General features: G+C 41.9%; 1 protein-coding gene across 10 annotated transcripts in view; it reads right to left on the bottom strand.

Moving 5' to 3' along the window:
* LOC119486138 (pleckstrin homology domain-containing family A member 7-like) overlaps nucleotides 1-20,579 on the bottom strand; it is a 177,827-nt gene that overhangs the window by 84,213 nt on the left and 73,035 nt on the right. For 9 of the 10 annotated variants that reach the window (XM_037766021.1, XM_037766019.1, XM_037766020.1 and 6 more), the window contains one exon: nucleotides 2,866-2,949. In XM_037766021.1, the coding sequence (XP_037621949.1) occupies nucleotides 2,866-2,949 (84 nt within the window). Of the gene's footprint in view, nucleotides 1-2,865; nucleotides 2,950-15,866; nucleotides 15,911-20,579 lie in introns of those variants that run through there. The other variant, XM_037766029.1, reaches the window with a different exon arrangement.

Genomic DNA, 20,579 nt, shown 5'->3' with positions numbered 1-20,579 from the left:
TGGGGCTTGAATTGAAACCAAACGCAAGAACAGTTTGAGTTCTACCAAAAAGATATGAGTTAAAAAAAGGTATAACCAAATATTAAAAGCAACTTATCAAACGAAATGCTGTGGTTAATGGTATCATCAAAAGGATTAGACCGATCCACAGCGGCAACATAATAAATGCCTCTTATCAACTACAACCTAAAAAAAAGCAACTATCATACTTTGACAACAACATTCAGCTTTAAGACCCAAAATGTAAGGGTCAGAAAAAATACACCATTTTGTTGCCGCTGTTATTTTTGTATCACAGACCCATTTTCACGGCACTCTGACCCTTCTATTCCTACAGCAACGATAGCCACATGTTCAATAGCACCATGACTGCTGCAAAGGAATGAATTCAATTGTGTTTTCATGCTCTCGCCAAATGTATTCTGCAAGCTGACGTTCAAATTCAACTTCGCCTCCCTGAGGGTATATGCAGGTAGCTTTTTGAATAGCTGAAAGAAATGGAAGAAGGGGCTGGAATATACAGAGCTGCAGTCTGTTTCTAGACGGCGGACCACAGTACTGAATACATGGGAACACTGTCAATCACTGTGATTTCAGTTCTATTCCACCAAAACTGGTTTACAGTTATTTTTTCTTATGGGGCTGACAAAGGAACACACCTGCTAGCAAATCAAACCCCCTGTGCAAACGTTCTCTTCTTGTTTTGGATAGTAGTGGAGCGGTCTTCTTCTATATTCAAGCTAGAGGATGTGTTTATGCAAAATTCACAATTTAGGGCAGCAAGAGAAGAGAGTGTCTCGTCTACTGTAACTGAGACCTTAGAGATTGTCTCTATTGTAGTGAAAGTCCGGTGTTGGGTTCAGTCACTGGCAGCAAAGCTCTGCCCACACAAAGCCCTCAGAGTATGATGTCTCCTAAACAGGCAGGAGTGAGTAAGCACTGTGACCTGTTTATTCCAGAGAGACATGCACTTACCAGGTCTCTTAAAAATGATAAAGCATCATCCAAACAAAAAAAAATAGCATCATGACAAATAGTTGTGTTTTTTTTTAGTTGCACGCACAATAAGACTTTCTTCAGCTTCTTTCTAAAAGCTGTGGGACTACTGAACTCAGACATCTCCTCAGTCTGACGAGACCGATGTGCTGCCACACTGCACCTTTACTGGACTTTTACTGCTGCTGCTGCTTGCACACTTGTTAGTTGCATTTTATCTAGGGCTGTCGTTTAAGATATTTAATCGTGATTAATCGCGTGATTGTCAAAAGTTAATCGCGATTAATCACAAATGAATCGCACATTTTTTATCTGTTCAAAATGTACCTTAAAGGAAGATTTGTCAAGAATGTAATACTCTTATCAACATGGGAGTGGGCAAATATGCTGCTTTATGCAAATGTATGTATATATTTATTATCGGAAATCAATTAACACAAAACTATGACAAATATTGTCCAGAAACCCTCACAGGTACTGCATTTAGCATAAAACATAATCATAACATGGCAAACTCAAGCTGTCAGTGCAGTGTGTCAGTGTGCTGACTTGACTATGACTTGCCCAAAACTGCATGTGATTATCATAAAGTGGGCATGTCTGTAAAGGGGAGACTCGTGGGTACCCACAGAACCCATTTTCATTCACATATGAAATACGTGGTACCAATGGATTCCTTAGGTTTTTCTAGTTTCACATGATACAGGTATCTTTACTCTGACAGCCTTAATTTTATCGTAATTGTATTACTCATATTGCTTATATTTTTTGTACTTATATTGCTCATGCCTTATTTATTCCTTGTAAATATGTGTGGAGTATTTCATTATAATGCACCATTGGAGGTTGACGCAACTGCAATTTCGTTACATTGCGTTGCATAATGACAATAGTTCTTGTAGTTCAAAGTTCTTGAATTCAGGTTAAAATATAAATTGTGAATATGTTATACTTCCTTCACGGACATACTTACGAACATTGTACCCTTGCACCTTGCACTGTTCCCTCTAGTTTAGGACAAGAGGACTAGTTTGACATTTTGGGGAATACAAGTATTCACTTTCTTGCCGAGGGACAGATGAGAAGATCAACACCACTCTCATATCTGTCCACTAATCATTAACCCGATGAAGGCCACAAGCCTAAACATGTTGGTCTGATAACAAAGTTGCTCTGCATACTACAGGCGTTGCTGGAGTTTGACCTCTTCAGACTTTTTTCTGTTTGTCCATGCACCTTAGAAGTTGGTGAAGTTCTGCCGGAAATCCGTAACCTGCTTCACTCATCATGTAGCTACAGCCAGCAGCCAATGAGCTTAGCTTAGTTAGCCTGAAGACTGGAAACAGCCAGCCTGGCTCCGTCTAACGGTAAAGAAATCTGACTACCAGTACCTCTGAAGCTCAGTTTTCTCCTTTCACTTCTCTATTTAAAAAGCAGTGAAATGAAAAGGCCCACATCTTCACTTAAAACAACCCTGAACTTTTCTTGAAAGCTGCCATACACCCGCTCAATAAAGAAGTAAACTTAAAGGGAAAAAAATATGTAAATGATATCTTTAAAGCATGGGTAAGATGTTTTCAAAGTCACAGTCAAATAGAAGGTCAGGCAACTACAAACAACTCTATAACAAACCATCAAACAGTCAGAACTACAAGAGCAGGAAAGAGTTTTCTTTAAATCCTTCCAGATTTGCTTCATTTTCAGCATCATTTCATCACTATAATATAACTCACAGATGAAAATACCAACAGCTGGAGAAAGTCAATGTATCACAAAGCATCTGACATCAAATCATTATTTCTATTTCAACAGTATATTTACTGTTTGTGTGTGTGGGGCTGCAGAGAAGTAACAAACTCAATCACTCACTGTTCTTGCAGGATAAAATCCATGTTCTCCGGAGAGATCTGTCCGCTCACAGGATGGCGAAACGCCGTGGTCCTCTGGTTATGACTGAAGTGACAGAAGGAGGAGAGAGAGAGAGACAGGAGACAAAATTAGAAACCTGGGCTGCACTGCAAACAGCGTGTGAGGGTATCACCCTGGATTTTCACCCCCGCTGTGTTCACAAGTACAGCGGACACACGAGCCGATCATTCCCCGGAGGAGTAGCGGGCTTGGAAGCTCTGTTCAGCCTCTCCACGCTGATGGGCCCTTCGTCCCTGACTTTCCCAGCCCGGTGTAGAATGTGACCCCACCCCACTAACCCCACCCAAACCGTCCTGTACAGCCAAAGCGTTGGGCTCAGCACAAAACGCTGGACAGTGTGCCGGCCGGGGGCCTCCATCAGTTACAGACTCAGTCAGTCACTCTAAGCCTCAACCGGAGTGTAAAAGCTTTTGACAGGGTAAACAACACAGGGTAGCAGCGTGTGCGTGTGTGTGTGCGTGTGTGTGTGTGTGTGTGTGTGTGTGTGTCAGTGTGTGTGTGTGTGTGTGTGTGTGTGTGTGCGTGTGTGCATGTGGAGCTTGAATGCTTCACAGCAGACAGTTGACAATGACTGCAGTGGTATATTGACTGAAGTTTCAACAGCTTTGAAGTCAATGAACAAAGAGGTTACTGGACTAACTTCAGTGTTCATCTCTAATAAAATGTGACAGCACAGAATTAAAACAAAAAAATACAATGTTTTAAAGGATAATAGGTACAGTATGCTTCCTTGTTCTTGTCTGACAACATGAATTTTGGAAACCTTAATCCTAGCTAGTTTTTGAATATAAAAGTGCTGAATATCAATCCTTTAATACGTTTCTTTATTTCACATCATTGTAAATTGCATATCTTTGGATTTTGGACTGTTTGTTTGATGGCTGGTTCAAGCTAAACAATATCAGCCCGGTTATAGCCCGACACGGCCGTTGTAGGGTGTCGGTTCAGATCGGGAACGATAATGATTATTATAATAATTTGTGGGCGGCAATCGATCGATTTATCTTGTCTAATGTGTCATAGTAGACGAGAACTGACGCTGCGTCTGGGACGCCTCATGACAGAAAGTCTAGCATGTTTGATATTTGTTTTTTGCCTTTCACGACATGGTGACAGCCATGAATTTGACCGGCCGAGCACAGGGCTATCTGCAATCCACAGGCAAGAACAAATCGAAATAGCGGCGAAGCAAAAAAAGGAACAATGTTGGTGCTGTGAGGTTGAATCGTGAAATGGAGGAAAACATTTAAGGAGCTATGGCAACAACACCCCAGCCTTTTAGATGTTCTCTGAGGGACTGCCACAACAGAGGGAAAAAAGCAAAAAAGCTGACATAAAACCGCAGAGGCACTTCAGCCCCCCCGGTGAGTAGGCTACCGCCATAAGCATCAAGCTTCCTTCCTGACGACATCACGCATGTTGTGAAAGACAACTGGCGATGATTGGTCTGGGACCAACGTCTAGTCGGTCATGTCGAGCGGGCAAGTCAAGACAAGAATTGATGACTCTCAATCGCCTAATATGACATAGATAAATATTGTGTAGTCTGAACCAGGCATGAAGAAAACAAGCAATCTGAAGACATCATGTCTTAGAAACTGTGATGCACATTTTTCACTATTTTCTGATATTCTACAGACGAACAGACAAACAAGCAAGCGATTCATCAGAAAAATAAATAGTATTGAAAATAACCCATAGTTTGTTGCTAAATTATAAGGTTATATAAATACGTTTGGGTGAAAAAATATGCCACGTAAACTAATAGCACTTCTCCTGCCAGTTCAATAAATATAAACCCTTTAGATATTAGTATACAGAATAATTCATTCACACCATCGAAAATGTTACATGCAGGGACAACGGGGTGTCGACAACATACAGTATAAGAATAGCGTCAGTGCTGCATGCTGTTTTCCACAGAACTCTGACAGAAACTTCTCGCCCCCGAAGTGCTCCAGCAGAGCTGCTTAGCAGTCTCCTACAGACGCACAGCATTGATGAGAAACACCGTGCACACTCAGCAAACACACCCCGTGTGTGTGTGTGTGTGTGTGTGTGTGTGTGTGTGTGTGTGTGTGTAAAGGTTCAGAAACCTTTCCCCGTCTCTAACAACAATCAATGCGTAGTAACGCTGCTTTCCATTCTGCAGCGGCTCACATTACTCACGCTGTACAGATTCCTGCTTGATGTAGCAGAAGATCAAACCCTGCAGGACTACAAGGTTTCCCAGAAGACCCGGTGACATGACAGCAGCGGCCCTCCATAACAGTGACTTACAAAGCCAATATTAGCTCTCACAGCAGGAGACCTGGACGCAGGTTGTCACATGGATCTGGTCACATCTAAGTGCACTACCACCTTCTTTTCAGCTCATACTGATGTGTGTTCCCTGCTTTCAGCTTAGCCACCTCTACCACTATTATTACTAGTACTAATAACAGTAATCTTTGTCATTTACTAAAAGGATATTTTGCCTTGCAGTTCACGTGTTCATGAATTCACTGCTTGCGACTACCTTGTTGTTTTTCCCCAAATTTAGATTTTGGGTTTCATTAAGCGACAGTGAGGCCCAGGAGGAGCTGATGTGGGTGTAATCGACTGACATACTACTCAATCAAATACCCAAGCGTACCACCCGTTGGGCACCGTTAACTTTAAACAGTCTTTAACCAATATGCATTAAAAAACAAGACAAATCTGAGACCATCATGTGCAATGACTTGTGGTTTCATCAAGTTTTCTTGCAGTCAGAGGCCAAAAGAGGACCTGCAGCTCAACACTTGTGCACTGGATTTTAAATCCAGTCATGCTGGTTTCCTGCATGGATATCATTGAAAAGACATACGGAGCACCAACCAGAAACACAAAATACAAGGTTTAAACCACAGATTGTATATAAGAAGTGGACGTAGTCACCGTGACATCACCCATTGGTTTGTGGACTGCCATTTTGAAGCCTTGAGTTCGGCATTTTGTCCGAAGGTTGACAGGGTTGAAGGGTTGAAGGGTTGTGTCTAGAACGTAACACGCAAATTGCGAAATTTGCAAAAACTTGCAAAACTCTCGCGAGACTCTCTGCCCGACAACCTATCCTAACCTTAACTATTCGAGATCAATGCCTAACCTTAACCATCTCGCGAGAGTTTCCACAACTCGTGGGTTACCTTCTAGACACGACCGTTTTGAAGCTTTAAGTTCAGCATTTTGGCCGTTGCCATCTTGGTTTTGTGAAACCAAGAGCGACTTGAGAGGGTGGAGCTAAGTACAATCTAATGCTGAATAAGACATTTTTAGGAGACCAAAATATTAACTACTATAACTTTCATGAACTGAAAACACACTGTGAAAGGGTTAAAGTTGTAAGACGAAAACACAGACAAACTCCCAGACAGGACAACGCCGTCAAGAGCGACCTGTCAATCACAAGGTAGCCCCGCCCTAAAGCATCCCCTGCTTTATGGTCTATTTGACTCTAAATGGGACCATAATTTACTAAATGAACATCATGCTGTATTGAAGAAGACTTGAAACTAGCGATTGAGACCATAAACTCATGTTTACAATGTTCACTGAGGGAATAAATCAAGTGAGAAGAAGGCTCATTTTCTCATAGACTTCTATACAATCAGCCTTGGAGTCGCCCCCTGCTGGCTATTAGAAAGAATGCAAGTTTAAGGCACCTCAGCATTGGCTTCACTTCTCAGACCCAGCTGCAGTCCACTGATTTAAACTAAAAAAACATGAAAAATCCCTCTTCATTTTAGTTTCTCCTGAGGTTTGGAGGAGTTTGGCTTTTTCTCTTCCTGCTGTCTGCATAATGTCATTCTCAACTGCTCCCGGCCGTGTGTTCGACTGTCAGGTACTGAGCAAAAAAAGAACATCCGGAACATAATGTAAAGAATTTATAGTTTTCATAAGCCCTGACGAATCACCTGCAGTGGTCCACTGGGGACTGTACTCACATTTACACATGAATGTTTGACAGCTGGCCATAAAACATCGCTACAGAGTGAAACGCATAAAAAAAAGGGTGTTCAGGAGCATGGAGAACCTTTGCACAAGGGAAGAGAGCAGCTCAGTATACTGGAGATAGTGTTAGTCATGCCGTCAGAGTGTGTGTGTTTTACGGGACAAAAACACCCAGCGCTCCAGATAGTAGCTTCGCCTCAGGGGGATACGCTTTCTGTTTCAACATAACAAGGAGCCCTGCAGCCCCGTCTGAGGCGCTCCAAGAATTAATAACTGTCTGAATAGGATGGGATTATAATCGATCAGTTGTAGCACGGAAAGGAAAACAGATCGTCCTGAGAGGCCTCCGAGCCGTGACTTATGACTCAGACACAAATTCAACAGCCGATGCTAAACGGCAGCTGCAGTTCGTAAGCGCTGGTTTACCGATACACGACTTCCTGGGTCGATGCAGGTGAAGTCGTGTGTGTTACAGATCTGGAGGAAGTCATTACAACCTGTTGGAAGTAAACCACTGAAGCAAAAACACACAGTTCATATATTACCATTTTTTGTACCATTGTTAAAACTTTTTCCTTCTTTCTGGCAGAATGTTTGGTGATAACAAACATAAAAAATGAAATACAAATCTATCTATCTATCTATCTATCTATAGTATTTGGCTATGGTGACACTTTTTTAAGATTATTATTTTTGCCTTTATAACATATACAGGATAAATGACAGGAAAAAAAACAGGAAATGAAAGAGAAAGAGGGGACGACATGCAGCCAAGGGCCACGGGTCAGATTGGAACCCCGGGCCGCTGCGGTAAGGACTCAGCCTTGGTACATGAGGTGCCTATTCTAACAGGTGAGCTACCTGGAGCACCCCTGGTGACACACATTTTTAAAAGTTATGAATATGTATGTAAGAGGTCTTTGGTGGATTGTGTAAATGGATTATATTTAAAAAAAAAAAAAAACCTCAGCTATATGGTCATGAGCTTTGGGTAGTGACCGAAAGAATGGGAACGCTGACAGCCCGTCCCTTTAGGTATCTAAACCCGATTGGACGAGCTTATTGCAGTCCTGCGACAGCCACAAATACCAGATTTTTTTCTTCTTTTTTTTGTCAGAGCATTTGATGTATTGATTGCTGTCGAGACGTAAAGAGAATTTCAACAAATATAACACATTTTTTTTCTAAAAATACATTCACCGTAGCTTTAAATTACATTAATGATACTAACAGGATTAAGACACCATTAACATTATTATTAGTTTAATGTGAATCAATTCCACTAAAAACAGTGTCATTCAGCGAGGCACTTGTTTTACACTGCTCCGCAGGACAGCGATTATCTACAACTTCAAAGTGTGAATGTGTGAAGCAAAGCATGCTCAAACACCTCTGTTTTAATTAATATCACGCAAAACACCGCGACGTAAATACAATAAATCAAACACGATAAACGTGTTAAGAAATAATGTGAATTACGCCACGATGACAGCCGTAAGACTTCTCTCATTCACACAAATGTGTGAGAACTAATAGATGCATGCAGTATTCAGCGAGCGCTTATGAAATTAAATGCAATACGTTAAACCTATTAACTCTGATCTCCTTGCCAGACTATTAAAATGGTATTTATAAGGTATTCATGACCGCTGAGGACACCTCAAATCCTCTCAGTGAGCCAAGCAGTAAATCTCAAGATATTGATCGCAGCAAATTCACACAAAAGGCTTGTTTATGTCTCAGCTGATATGTGAAGCACTCCTCCTGGGAAACTGATAAATCCATGTCTGATTGCTCACACAATATGAATGAGAATAGCATGTCGGTGTCCTGGGAGGTTGTTTATCAGCGGCTGTGATCCCACCTCTGCAGCGAGGTTCAAAAATAGTACGAGATATAATAGACGTGATGGTGTCATTTCAGTGGAGATGAGGCAACGATGACCTGAACTGTGAAGGAAAAACGGATTGAAAGTGGCTCTAAAAGCTTTTTATAAAGCGCCGTTTTAACAATGCCCTTTAATACAGGTAATAAGAGACGTGTTCAGAATGTACCTTACATCTCTGAGTCCATTGTGTCTCATTCTCACAGCGAGAATAGTGCAGCTTCAGTAGCGTTGGATGACACAAAAGTATAAGTGTCTAATACATGAATGGAAACGTCACTTTTTGTGTCAGTTTGCTGCAGATTGAAAGAGCAGAGGGCTTCTACCTGGAGTGACCATTTTTAAACAGCTACTCACGAATAAACGCTGCTAGCACATTGATTGATTTACCCTTTATATATATACATATATACAATTGCTGACTCATAAATTTATCAGAAAAGTTCTGTTTGGTTTTATAACAAGAGTTTCTGTTTGTTCTGACGTGTCCTCTTATGTGGCGTTGTGGGCTGGAGTACCCGGAAAGCTAATACGGTACATTTAACAAGGTGAGAGCTGTGATGAAGTTTGTATAACTCACTGTACACAATCAAAAACTTACAAAAGGCATTCAAAATGTAGCCCATGAGGGTCAGATGAGAATATAAGTGCTCGAAGGCTTTGAATCCAAAAGCTTTCATCGTGTTCATCATGTATTATATCTCACATTATTGTACTGTAGCTGACTGAGGCTAAGAGCTCAGTGCACCTGAAACACAGCATCAGCTAAAAGCACACAGTGCAGCTTCCACTCATCCATTCTGTTGTCCCATAAACTTTAATCTGCAAGGACAACTGAGGCACTACTCTACCTTTCCCTGTTAGCTCTCCAGCCATGAGAGACTTACATAACAACCATATATTTATAAAAAAAAAAAAGCCAAACTCCCACTGATTAGAAAAGAGTTTTGTGCCAATATGAAAATGATACTTTATTCTAAAAACCTTTAATTTTCATTTAACAAAGTAAGACAGTGTTCTCAAATGTTAAAGTTAAAGCTGAAGTAGGTGAGATTGGAGAAAAAATATGATTAAAAAAACGTATTTTTATAAAACAGTCGCTATATCCTGACAGTAGTACATGAAACAGGTAACCTGAAAAAAATCATGTGCCTCTGTGTCCTCCGGTGCTCCTAACGGCATCAGCAAGATTTCACAGACCGGAGGAAAACACCCAGTCAGAGCTGATCTGAGGTCTGCTGTCCAGCTGCCGTCTATGAGAGCTGGCTGTCAATCACTCACCAGCTCTGACCAAACGGTCAAACTAGGCAGCGCCGATCAAATATGAATCAATATTATGTTACGTTAATGCCTATTTCTCTCCTCAAGAGTTTTCAGAATCATCTAGTAGTGCACGGTTTAGCTGTAACATGAGAAAGTTTGTGACGCCGCCGCCATTGTGAAATCTGGTGAAGGAACGCCAAGTACTGGTCACATGACCGGAGCACAGCCAATAGGAACGCTCTCTCAATGAAATAACTGTGATTGGCCAAAGTCTCCCGTCACGGACTAGCTTTTCTAAAGCCTGAAAACAGAGCCATGAGGAGGTGCAGAAGTCTAGTTTTCTCTCAGAACACTTGAATTACAATATGCTGAAAGGTTGTTGTGAATTGTTTTGCCCAATGATGCCAAAAATATACTGACTACTGACACTTTAATCCTTAAGATTTTCATGAAATCAAACCTTGTTTTTGAGATGGTTTATGTGTACCTGTCTATATAGTGGTTTAGTTTTTCTTCTTAGTGGCGGAGTCCGATGTGTTTGACACTGCGATTAGCTCTGCGCTGACAACAATCTTTCATCGAAAATGTGTCTACAAGACAGTACAACTGATTCTACTACAGGGATTCTGATACAGTCTATTATAGGGAAACAGCGGATCAATCAGCTCGTCATTAATAAAAAGATGTCAAGCTTGATGCACTGAAACGTGTTGGCATTAATTATTTGTCTGCAACACATCAATCCAACGAATTAATCAAACTCGCAGAGTCGTTCCTGTCACCATTTAGTGTCAGTTTGAATCCACAAATCTGAAGCCAAACATGTCGGGACAAACTCAGCTCCATCTGCTCCAGCAGGGTTTCTCAGATTCAACTTTCAACCAACACTAGACTGATTGCACCAATCAGCTGAGCTCAGACACGCTGTATACAGGAGCATCGATTTCTTTCTGGGATTCTGGCACCTGTTTCAGCACCGATCCCAGCAGGGAACATATGCCTCCATCAAAACCATCATAACCATCAAATCCATCGCAGCTTCTCGTCTTGTGTAACTTCTGAGATGTCGACTGAAAAGTCAAAAAATAACTTTTGTTATTGATACAACAGCCTTTGTTATATAAAAGAATCCAGACAAACAGTTCAGATAAAGAGGCTCATCACGTTGACATCTCTCCCTTTCACAGCAGCATCCAGTCTCAGACATTAATTTGGGGTTTTGTGACAATGTAACTGGAAGATCTAAAAGAAGATACGCAACTAGTGATTTCATGCCATGTTATTCTTAACCAAACACAGAAACTCTAACAAGCTGTTCAGACAAAACGGCTCATTTCTTTGTCATCTGAGGAAAAAAGCAGACCACTCTGCCTTTCAAGCCGGTTTAGTCATTTTGTGATTTGTTGGTCTTCTATTGATCTCCATTTATCAGTCTAGCTCCCCTGCAGCTCAAGTGGACTTTGTTTCTTCCTCAAAAGGCACGCGTGACATTAGGGAATTAAAACCGAACCTTCCTCTTACAAGACAATCTTGACCGTTGACCTGCTGTCAGCTGCTAAGCTCTGGGCCTCTGCGTTTGACTTTTTTGCCCCCGTCGATGTCCGCATGACATTTATGAAGGACGGGGCGGTAAAACCTCCGGGGTTACGTAAACACGCCGCTGTCCATGACAGCCCTCGCACAACACGTCCAACCTCTCATGCAAACACACATGATCACGCATGTACACACATACCACACATGGTCTCTCTCATTGGCGTAAAGCGCACACACACTGCACCTGCTGTGTCATATGATTTGGGTGTCAGCGTGTCTCTCCAGGAACTCCGGTTGTTTTGCTCCTGTTTGTCCTTGTAGCCAAGTTACAGAAAAAACCTGCTGAAATGATTGATCGACTGACTGAAAAGTATTTTTATTAGAGTATTTATATCACAATAAATTGAATATCTTCACAACACCACCTTGGTTTGATGGACTTGCTCACTATTTTCTGATATTTTATAGACTAAAATCAATGTCAGCTGCTCAGAAAAATAATCAATGGATTAATCAATAATAAAACTAATCATTACTCGCAACTCTAAAACCAAAAAGGCAAAAGTGAACATGGCTCACATACAGTAACCCCGCTCACTGTTTGACCCCTACGAAAGTAGCGCCAAAGGTTTTGCCCTTTTGGAACTAATGGAACTAGACCACACTGTCAACCACCATACCAAATGTGTAGTTCCTCAAGGAAGGACGGACGGAGGGACGGACGGAGGGACGCACGGAGCGTTATGTACCCCCGACTACGTTGTCGCGGGGGTTTAATTGAAAGTCTAATTTGGGTCCATCTTCCTTTTTGTCCTATTGCCAAAAAGAGTTTCAAAGCCGGAGTGAAACTGTGCCAATAACTTTATAGTCAGACATCAAACTGCCACTGGAGGATTTTCAGACATTTGCTCTGCTGCTAGAGTTCACGCTGAGTCATGATTGGCTGTCAGTGATCTTTGTAATTGCCTATTGATGACCTGATTACCTACAAATTCACTGTTTGATAATGGCTTCCAGCAAAAACCTCAAAGGCCAACGTCTGTTTTCAGCCTTTATTGGTGTGTTGGAAGTAGGGTTGAACGAATATATCAGCTATCGGCTGAGTACATCGCCGGTTGTTCTTTTGTGGGTGATTTTATTTTGCTAATTTAATGGTCTGCCTCCGAAGAACGAGAGACGTTACTCAGCAGGCAGAGAGAGAGACAGCAGGGAAGTGTATAGCTGTCACATTTTCACATCTAACTTGATGAATTAAGGGTTTATTTAGACCAAACCAGAGTTGGTGATGGTTGTAACAGTGGAGAGAGTGGTTGTAACAGTGGAGAGAGCCTAACCAGGACGGTTTTGGCAGGTTTTATTTTGTTTCTGTCGAGTTTTAATGGAGTGTGTTTTTTTACGATGCATCTCCTAGCTGAAACTTGGGGGGACGGTTGGTTGATTGTTGAGCTGACGGTGGCCAGTTTTATATCGCCAACCTTGGCTGGCCGATATATTAATAATAAACGTAAATATTACAAATTTAGAGTTCAAATGAATCTCCAAAATCAGTCACAGTTGCATGAAAGAAACCCTGTTGTTTTTTGACACAATCAGGTTGCTGCTATGTGTACTTGGATTTATTCTGAAGAGCCTGTGAGATGAAAGGCAGGGAAAGCTCTTGATAGAAGTGTCATCACAGCAAGGTAAACTAACTCAAGTTACAAAAGAAGTCAATAGCATGTTTTTGGGTCAGCTGCATAAAAGAGGCTCTGACATTTCTCTATATTGATGCTGGACCGATCAATGTGTCACCATCGCCGATAAGCCACACCTCTTCCTGATGGTTTTGCCCACATCTCTCATCTCCGATAAATAGCAGGTATTTGTCTTCGTATCGTTTGCCACCTTGCCCGCGCTTTAACAGATGTGTAGCCGACAGTGTGTTTCTGAATGATTTGGCGAGTGGGTGTTCTCAAAGTCAAAGGTCACGTCTATTTAAAGGGTTTTTTCCAGATGAAATGTGTTTGAAGTGCAGCGAGGGAGGGAGAGCGGGCGGGGAGCGGTGCTGCCGGTGCAGTATGGGGAAACACGGCAAGGTCATTGCCATTCAGAGCTCACTGTACATGTTTAACAAAGTATGTGAGTGTGCATATTGTGTGTGTGTGTGTACAGTAAGGTATTACTGTAGGCACGAACAGAGAGAGGGAGATGCTTACATGTACAGTATGTGTGGGTGAGGGTGCAAGAGAGCGTAAACTATTAATACTAAATTAAAATTTCACAGCACTCTAGGTGAGCGAACATCACCAGTGTTGAAAATCTTTGGTAAAAAAAAAAAATTGCTCATAAAAATGCACTCAGAGTAGAAGTTATTTTGAACACTGTGACCTTTCCAAGTCTGAAAAGCAGAACACCGAGTGCAAACCTTAATTGGAAAGAAATTACAATAAAAAGCCAAATGACTCTTCCCTTCTTGGCAAAATGACCCAACACTTCAAAACTCCACATTTGTCCAGTTTAACACGGGCTGGTCTCTAATACAATTCAACTAGAGAGCCAACAAAATGTGCTCTTTGTAAAAAAAAATGTAATTTAAAATCCATTGGGGAGCGAGCGCACACCAGCACTAGTCATTTCCTTTCACTAATCTGATAACAGACTCACACATAAACACACACATGAACACACACACACACACACACACACACACCTCTGCCAAGAACTAAATGGCACATTGGTGCACGGCCTAATGTTTAAATAAAAACCAGCTAATTGAGTTGCACAATGCCACAGCTGTAAAAAGGGTCCTGATTTGGCCGCAGGACAAAAGGAGGTTAAAACATCATCACGGTTGATTTTTGGCAGCCTGCAGAGCGGCACCGCTGGCACCGCCGCTCTGATTATTTAACAGCCACTGACGGGAAGAAGAGCTCCCTGATGATGCGCTCAGCCTCCAGCTCTCACCGGCAGCATCAACTTTGAGATGGAAATAGTTTTGCAAAGATTCTCAAAGCACAATCTGAATGTATTAGTGCCAATGAGTCGATGCATACTGTAGTTATTTAACAAAACGTAAATGAAAGCCAAACACTGAATGGAACAAACTGCTTGATATTCTCACATTGTAAATTGAATACATACAACTGAGCTCTGGAATCTTTCATTATATTGAATGAAATAGTAGTTTGATTACTGATTATACTACAAGACCAAACATTTTTCAGCTGATCTGTTCCCACAATATAAAATACGACTCAGAGAGGGAATTATGACCTGATGAACTTACTAACACTACCTCTAAGCAGCTTATAATACATATATAAAACAACTAATGCCAAGTTTTTTTTAATCAAAGTAAAGTAAACAAAATAGATGACAAAGTTTCGGGACGGTTGAAATAATTTTTCGGGAGGTGGTGAAAAAAAGTTTGTCTGATGCTTTGCTGTCTATTATAGTTCTTAGAAAGAAAATCAGAATCGGCAGATCAGACTTTTTTAGAAGATCGGAAATCGGAATAGGCCAAGAGAATTGCAATCATGTCTTTACAATATATTTCACTATAAAAAGTAATGAATGTATCTTCTAAAAATGACAGACATTTACAAGACAAATGTGAACAATACTTCATACTGCATTATATGAATTATTAGTCATCCAAACATGCAAACTTTTTATACAAAAAGGGTTATGGTAGATTAAACCCACAAATCACAGCTCAATAGTTTCACAATAGATCAGGCATACTGCCCAAAATTTGCAAAAACAAAAAGAAACTAAAGACCATCTTGCGATGGGATTACACCAGCTGCGACGGCAAATCAGACCAGGGGCGTAAAGAGGAGCCAACGGCCCCTTCGCCACTTCTACTCTCCTACTCACGGTGCCCTCGCTCGGACCACGCCCATCTTCAAACTCTACCTTTATCTTGATCTAAACTTCACACTTGTAAAGTTTCGTGACTGCATCTTGCACAGTTGCGCCGCAAATCTGTCAGACAGACATATAAACACCAGTGCTATGTCAAGCTGAAAAGCCCACTATCGTGGACTAGCTGGGCTGCAGAGATACAAAATAAACTTATATTTGCAGAGCTATCAAGCATGCAAGACACTATGTGTTGCACAGCTGGTGGCTGGCAGCAGAGACAGAGCAGCTCAGTGCCGCTGCTGTAACAGAAGAGCCCACTTCCACCTTGTTCTGCCACTGCAAAAGTAGAACTAGGAAAAGATGCATGAAGTTTCCTCGGCATAACGAAAAGCAGAGAACAGAAAAGCCCCGACTGATTTCTCTATTTATTTTTGTTTACCTGTGTCCACACGGTCACTGCTGCGCCTTCATTACTTTAGCTCCCCTCCGAGCATGTGAATGTGGGCGAACGCTGCAAGAACTCTTCCTGTCTGTAGGAGGAGGGAGCGCCAGCATGCTACTGTAGCTCGGTCCTATAACTGGCCAGGGGGGGTGAAGAGATGGAATACAATCTGACCACTACAAACACACACACACATAGACATGCACACACATGCACTCTAGTCGCCCTGCTGAATTCCTCGCAGGTCGCCGCTGCCAATACATTCCTTCCTTGGCCCAGTGAGCATGAGACGATGACACATTTGGTTCAGCTCCATGCTGCTGCTGCTGCTGCTGCTGCTGCTGCCACCATCTCTTGTTCAGGTTTCACAGCCATCCGCTACCACCTACCCACCCACACACCCGGCAAACATCACAAACACAAACAGCCTCTTTCATTTGAGTTTCTCACCGTCCATCTCTTTCTCACACTCTCTCGTTCCTCACTCCCACTCAGGCTGGGAAGCATTCAGGATTTGCCCCCCCTTGTTTGATTAAATAAAAGGTGTATAAAAGTCCGCAGAGGTTTTGTCAGGCTAAGTGGTAAAAGACATATCTGCCGCTGTGGCAGAGTGTGAGCTGAATGCTACCTGTGTGACCAAAATCATTGTAATGAGGGTTATTACAAATCTCTTGTGTCCCACCTCAGCCCATCATGCTGACCCATAATGTTCATCTTTTGTGCCACATTTCCTTTTCAGTGCATGGGGACTGTTGAGCTTTTTTTTTAATCACAAATCTTAACAGATGTTGAAAATGTGAGAGACCCCACACATAACGACATGTTATGTTAAATTTAACAGTTTTGTTTCTATGTGTGGTGAACGATTTAGGGATGCACGATCCGACTTTTTCAGTCCCAATAACGATAGCGATACCTGGGCTTTGGGTATCGGCATTTTTAATGCAGCAATAAATTGGTCCAGAATATAATGTTTAAGCCTGAATTGAGTAGATCGGCCCCATTGTCACCGATACCCGATCCAGCTTTTTGAGTCAGTATCGGTCCGATATCCGGTCCGGTATCTCATGAACAACAAGAGTCCTGACTCTCCGGAAAAAAACGTATATCTCGCAATCTCTTGCGATCAAACGTGAACAAACATGGCAGACAACAGGCAGGAAGAATTAGCGATGTTAGTTTTTGCACTACTTTGAATTGAAAATGAATGAGGAAAAAAAGAAGAATCCATTTTACTAATACTTTATGCTTCGCGTTTTGCATTAGCTCATGCATTAGCCGAGGCCGCCGTTAACGGCTGCGGTTGTCCTTCCGCTTCAGTCAGCCTGGTTCTCGTCATCGGCTGTCCTCGGGGTTCCCCGCACACAACAGGATATCCGCTCGATTTGAAATCGGTGCGGCCAGGATGGACTTCTGAGCCGATCGGGGGATGTAAAATACACTCTTAACATACGTCACACAGCAGGAATATCTGGAAAGATAATCTTTAGAATCATCAAAAAAATTTGGGCTTTGCTGACGATTGTCGGGAGGAGGGGAATCGAAACCGAATCGGTTTGATTCTTGTAATGTGTGCCCAACATTAGGCGGGAGGGTTGTGCCAATGTGGTTACTAGAAAAAGATACATGCATCACAATGGATCAAATTGGATTTTTTCCCAGTCTATACAACTGGATCCAGTATCTTAACCACAGGTGCATCTACAGTTTGCATAATGCAGCTTGCTCTTTAGCTCATCAGTGACTCATCTCTCACCTATAGCTCCTGTTGTCTCACCCACTGTTCATTGTTCAGACAGGAAGTATAGGTAAAGTGGCACTGCTACAACCCGGCGTATGACCTCAACGCCTTAGGAGCTGATGCACGAAGTATCATTTTGCTCATTACATCACAGCGCTTTTATGTTACCAGGCAGCTCCCCCCTCCCCACTCCCACCAAACACCATCTCTGGTTTCACTGCTGCAACCCAGTAAAATAACCTCGAGCAGCAGCAGCACAGAGGGGATGAGGAGGGGACCGACAGAGCCAGGCCGGTCGCTCAGCGCTGCTGGCAGACGGAGAACGACACGGTGCCAGTAATAACTGTGGCAGACACGAGCATCACTGACATCACTGGCACGGAGACCCTGCTGCCACGCCACGGCCCAGACAGACATACGCTCCGCTCGCCCACCAGTGCCATCTACCAAACAGCAATGTACTACTGGATGACAAAGTATTTAGATATGACCACATGATTACTGTTGACAAGCCACACGTAAGTGAATTAACCCAGCTAATGCCAGTTCCACTGCAGCTACTGATAACTGATACTGATACACTGAGAACTGAGAACGATACTGCTGCTGGAAGCAATTATTATGTGTATGGGATGAAAAAGAAAAATTACAAATCTAGAGGTCTCACGATACGGCTGGAAATCAGAGTGACCGTGTCAACGCAGCATATTAGGGGCATAAATCTTGAAAATGAGTTATTTTTTTAGGGCAATCATTCAATATTAGGCAATAATGCTACTACAGTACAATATTAAATGAAATATGATTCCTCTCACAGTAGTGATAATTGATGAGATCAACATACACTATCAAGCAAACTCATTTTACATTCCTTATTTTTAATAAATTCAAAATGAGATTGCTCGCAAACAATTACTATATTATGTGACACAACTTCAGTGTTTTTTTAGTTTAAATGACATCTGTAGCTCAAAGTATGTGGAAGCATTTCGAAGGGGAGTTGGTTTGAGAGGATTTGAAGATGTCTCCCACTGACTTACATTGTAAAAGAAATATGGAAAAAGCTTCATAATTGAAAGGAACACTGTGTGGGATTTAGCAACATCTAGTGGTGAAACCTCTCCCGTGGGCCGACACGAAAATCGTGAATGGTGAATGAGAGTGGCGGCGAATGTGTGAGCGAGCAAGTGAGCAAGTGGAGCAGAAGACAGAGATAGTATAGCTCTGAGAATATCAAGTGAATGTTCAGTGGAAGTTGCCGTTCGTGCAGAAATAAATAATGCAGCTCCTCAAGACCATCAGAGGTTTCCTACGTCTTGTTTCACGGCAGCTGAGGTTAATTCTGGAGCGAGTAATGTTATCGAGTCCGGCCCAAGAAGGAAAAGTTAACACAGTGTTTGGTTTGTCCGTTCTGGGCTACTGTAGAAACATGGCGGAGCAATATGGCAGCTCCGTTAAGAGGACCGAAAACACAAGTATTTTATTTTCAGGTGATTAAACACTAAAGAGAAGATACTCATTAATATTATATTCCATTTCTGCCTATGGGTCCCTCTAATAGTTTCACATCGTTCCTTTAAAAAGTATAAGAGTATAAGTGCACACGTGTCCTTTAAAGAGCTGAACATCGTGATATTTGAATGGTTTCTGTAGCTGAAGGTAAGCGGAAGCAGCAGACGACCAAAACAACGTACGGAATCTGAAGAATAATAAAGATTTGGATAACAATAAATCCGTTGACTTCAAATCAAACAGGCAGGATGGAAACTCATATCTTAAAAACTTCATAATACTACTTATTACTCCACGATAATAAAGTCAAATGCATGCAAACTTTTTAGCACTGACAGTGATGATAGTCGGGGAAAGATGATCCCTCCCTTCAATCTATAAACTTGGAAACAGCCAAAGTCAAATCGGTAGAAAAACACTCTCGTCTCCAGCGAGCAGCTCTCACCCCCCGTGTTGTTGTTGTAGTAGTAGCACCTGTCTCACAACATAAACACTTCACCAACATATCCTTCCCTGTGTTGACAGTCGACAAAAAGGTAAAGACTTCACAGAGCTGCTGCCAGAGAAGCCCAGCAGGCTCCCTCAACAGCACCACAACTCCAACGCATCACATGGAGACAAAACAAGCCCTGGCGCTTTATGAAGGGAGGTTCATGTTTTTATAGTGATGCTATTCGTTATGTGCTGATATAGTATGCTTAATTGTTCGAGTGATTAACTGCACACTAGATCATGTAGATGAATTTAGAGCAGCTGAAGAAAAACAGCACGTTAGCAGAGTTTGAAATAATAAAACTGAAGGACAGTTTGAATGTTCTAATAAATATGTGGAAAAAACAATGTTTCCATTTTTCCTCCGGCGTCCCCCAAAATGGATTTGTAAGATTATCATTCATTATTAAAAACCTCTCAACCTGCGATGGGTGAACAAGCTTGGAGCGAGCAGTGTACATTACTTTAAATGAGAAATGTTAACAAGCCAGTTTAATTTTCACCTCGCGGTCGCAGACGGCTGGTTTTAGAAAAAATATCTTTAAAGGTCTAAATATCACGGTGCATTTAAGGTCGCCGTGCTTTTCATTTTGTTTATTTACTGCAGCTCTCAGACTTACAGAGTTACAGCTCTCGGGTGTTTTGTTCGAGATACAAATGTCTCAATACGTCTCGGTCAAATTCAGTTTAGCTTAAACCAGTTTTCTCCCGCTGAATCTCATTTTACAAACTCTGCATTTAATCATGTTGTGTTTTCAAGGTGAACAGATGTGTTTCTAACGTCCTCAGCACTGATTGAGAGCCCTAAAGATGGCTGCAGTGAACAACGGTGTAGACAAACTGTTGGATAGACTGCCGTGATATGTGGTGCAGAAATTCATGTTCCCCTCGGGATGAATTGTAATAACTTTTGTGATTCATCTACAGCAGCATCATCATTAGGTTGAGATTTGTTCATTTGTTTA

The sequence above is a fragment of the Sebastes umbrosus genome, chromosome 4 (assembly GCF_015220745.1).
Source record: "Sebastes umbrosus isolate fSebUmb1 chromosome 4, fSebUmb1.pri, whole genome shotgun sequence".
Taxonomy (NCBI): Eukaryota; Metazoa; Chordata; class Actinopteri; order Perciformes; family Sebastidae; genus Sebastes; species Sebastes umbrosus.
Note: the sequence above shows the minus strand (reverse complement) of the source record. Positions and strands in the feature narration are given on the sequence as shown.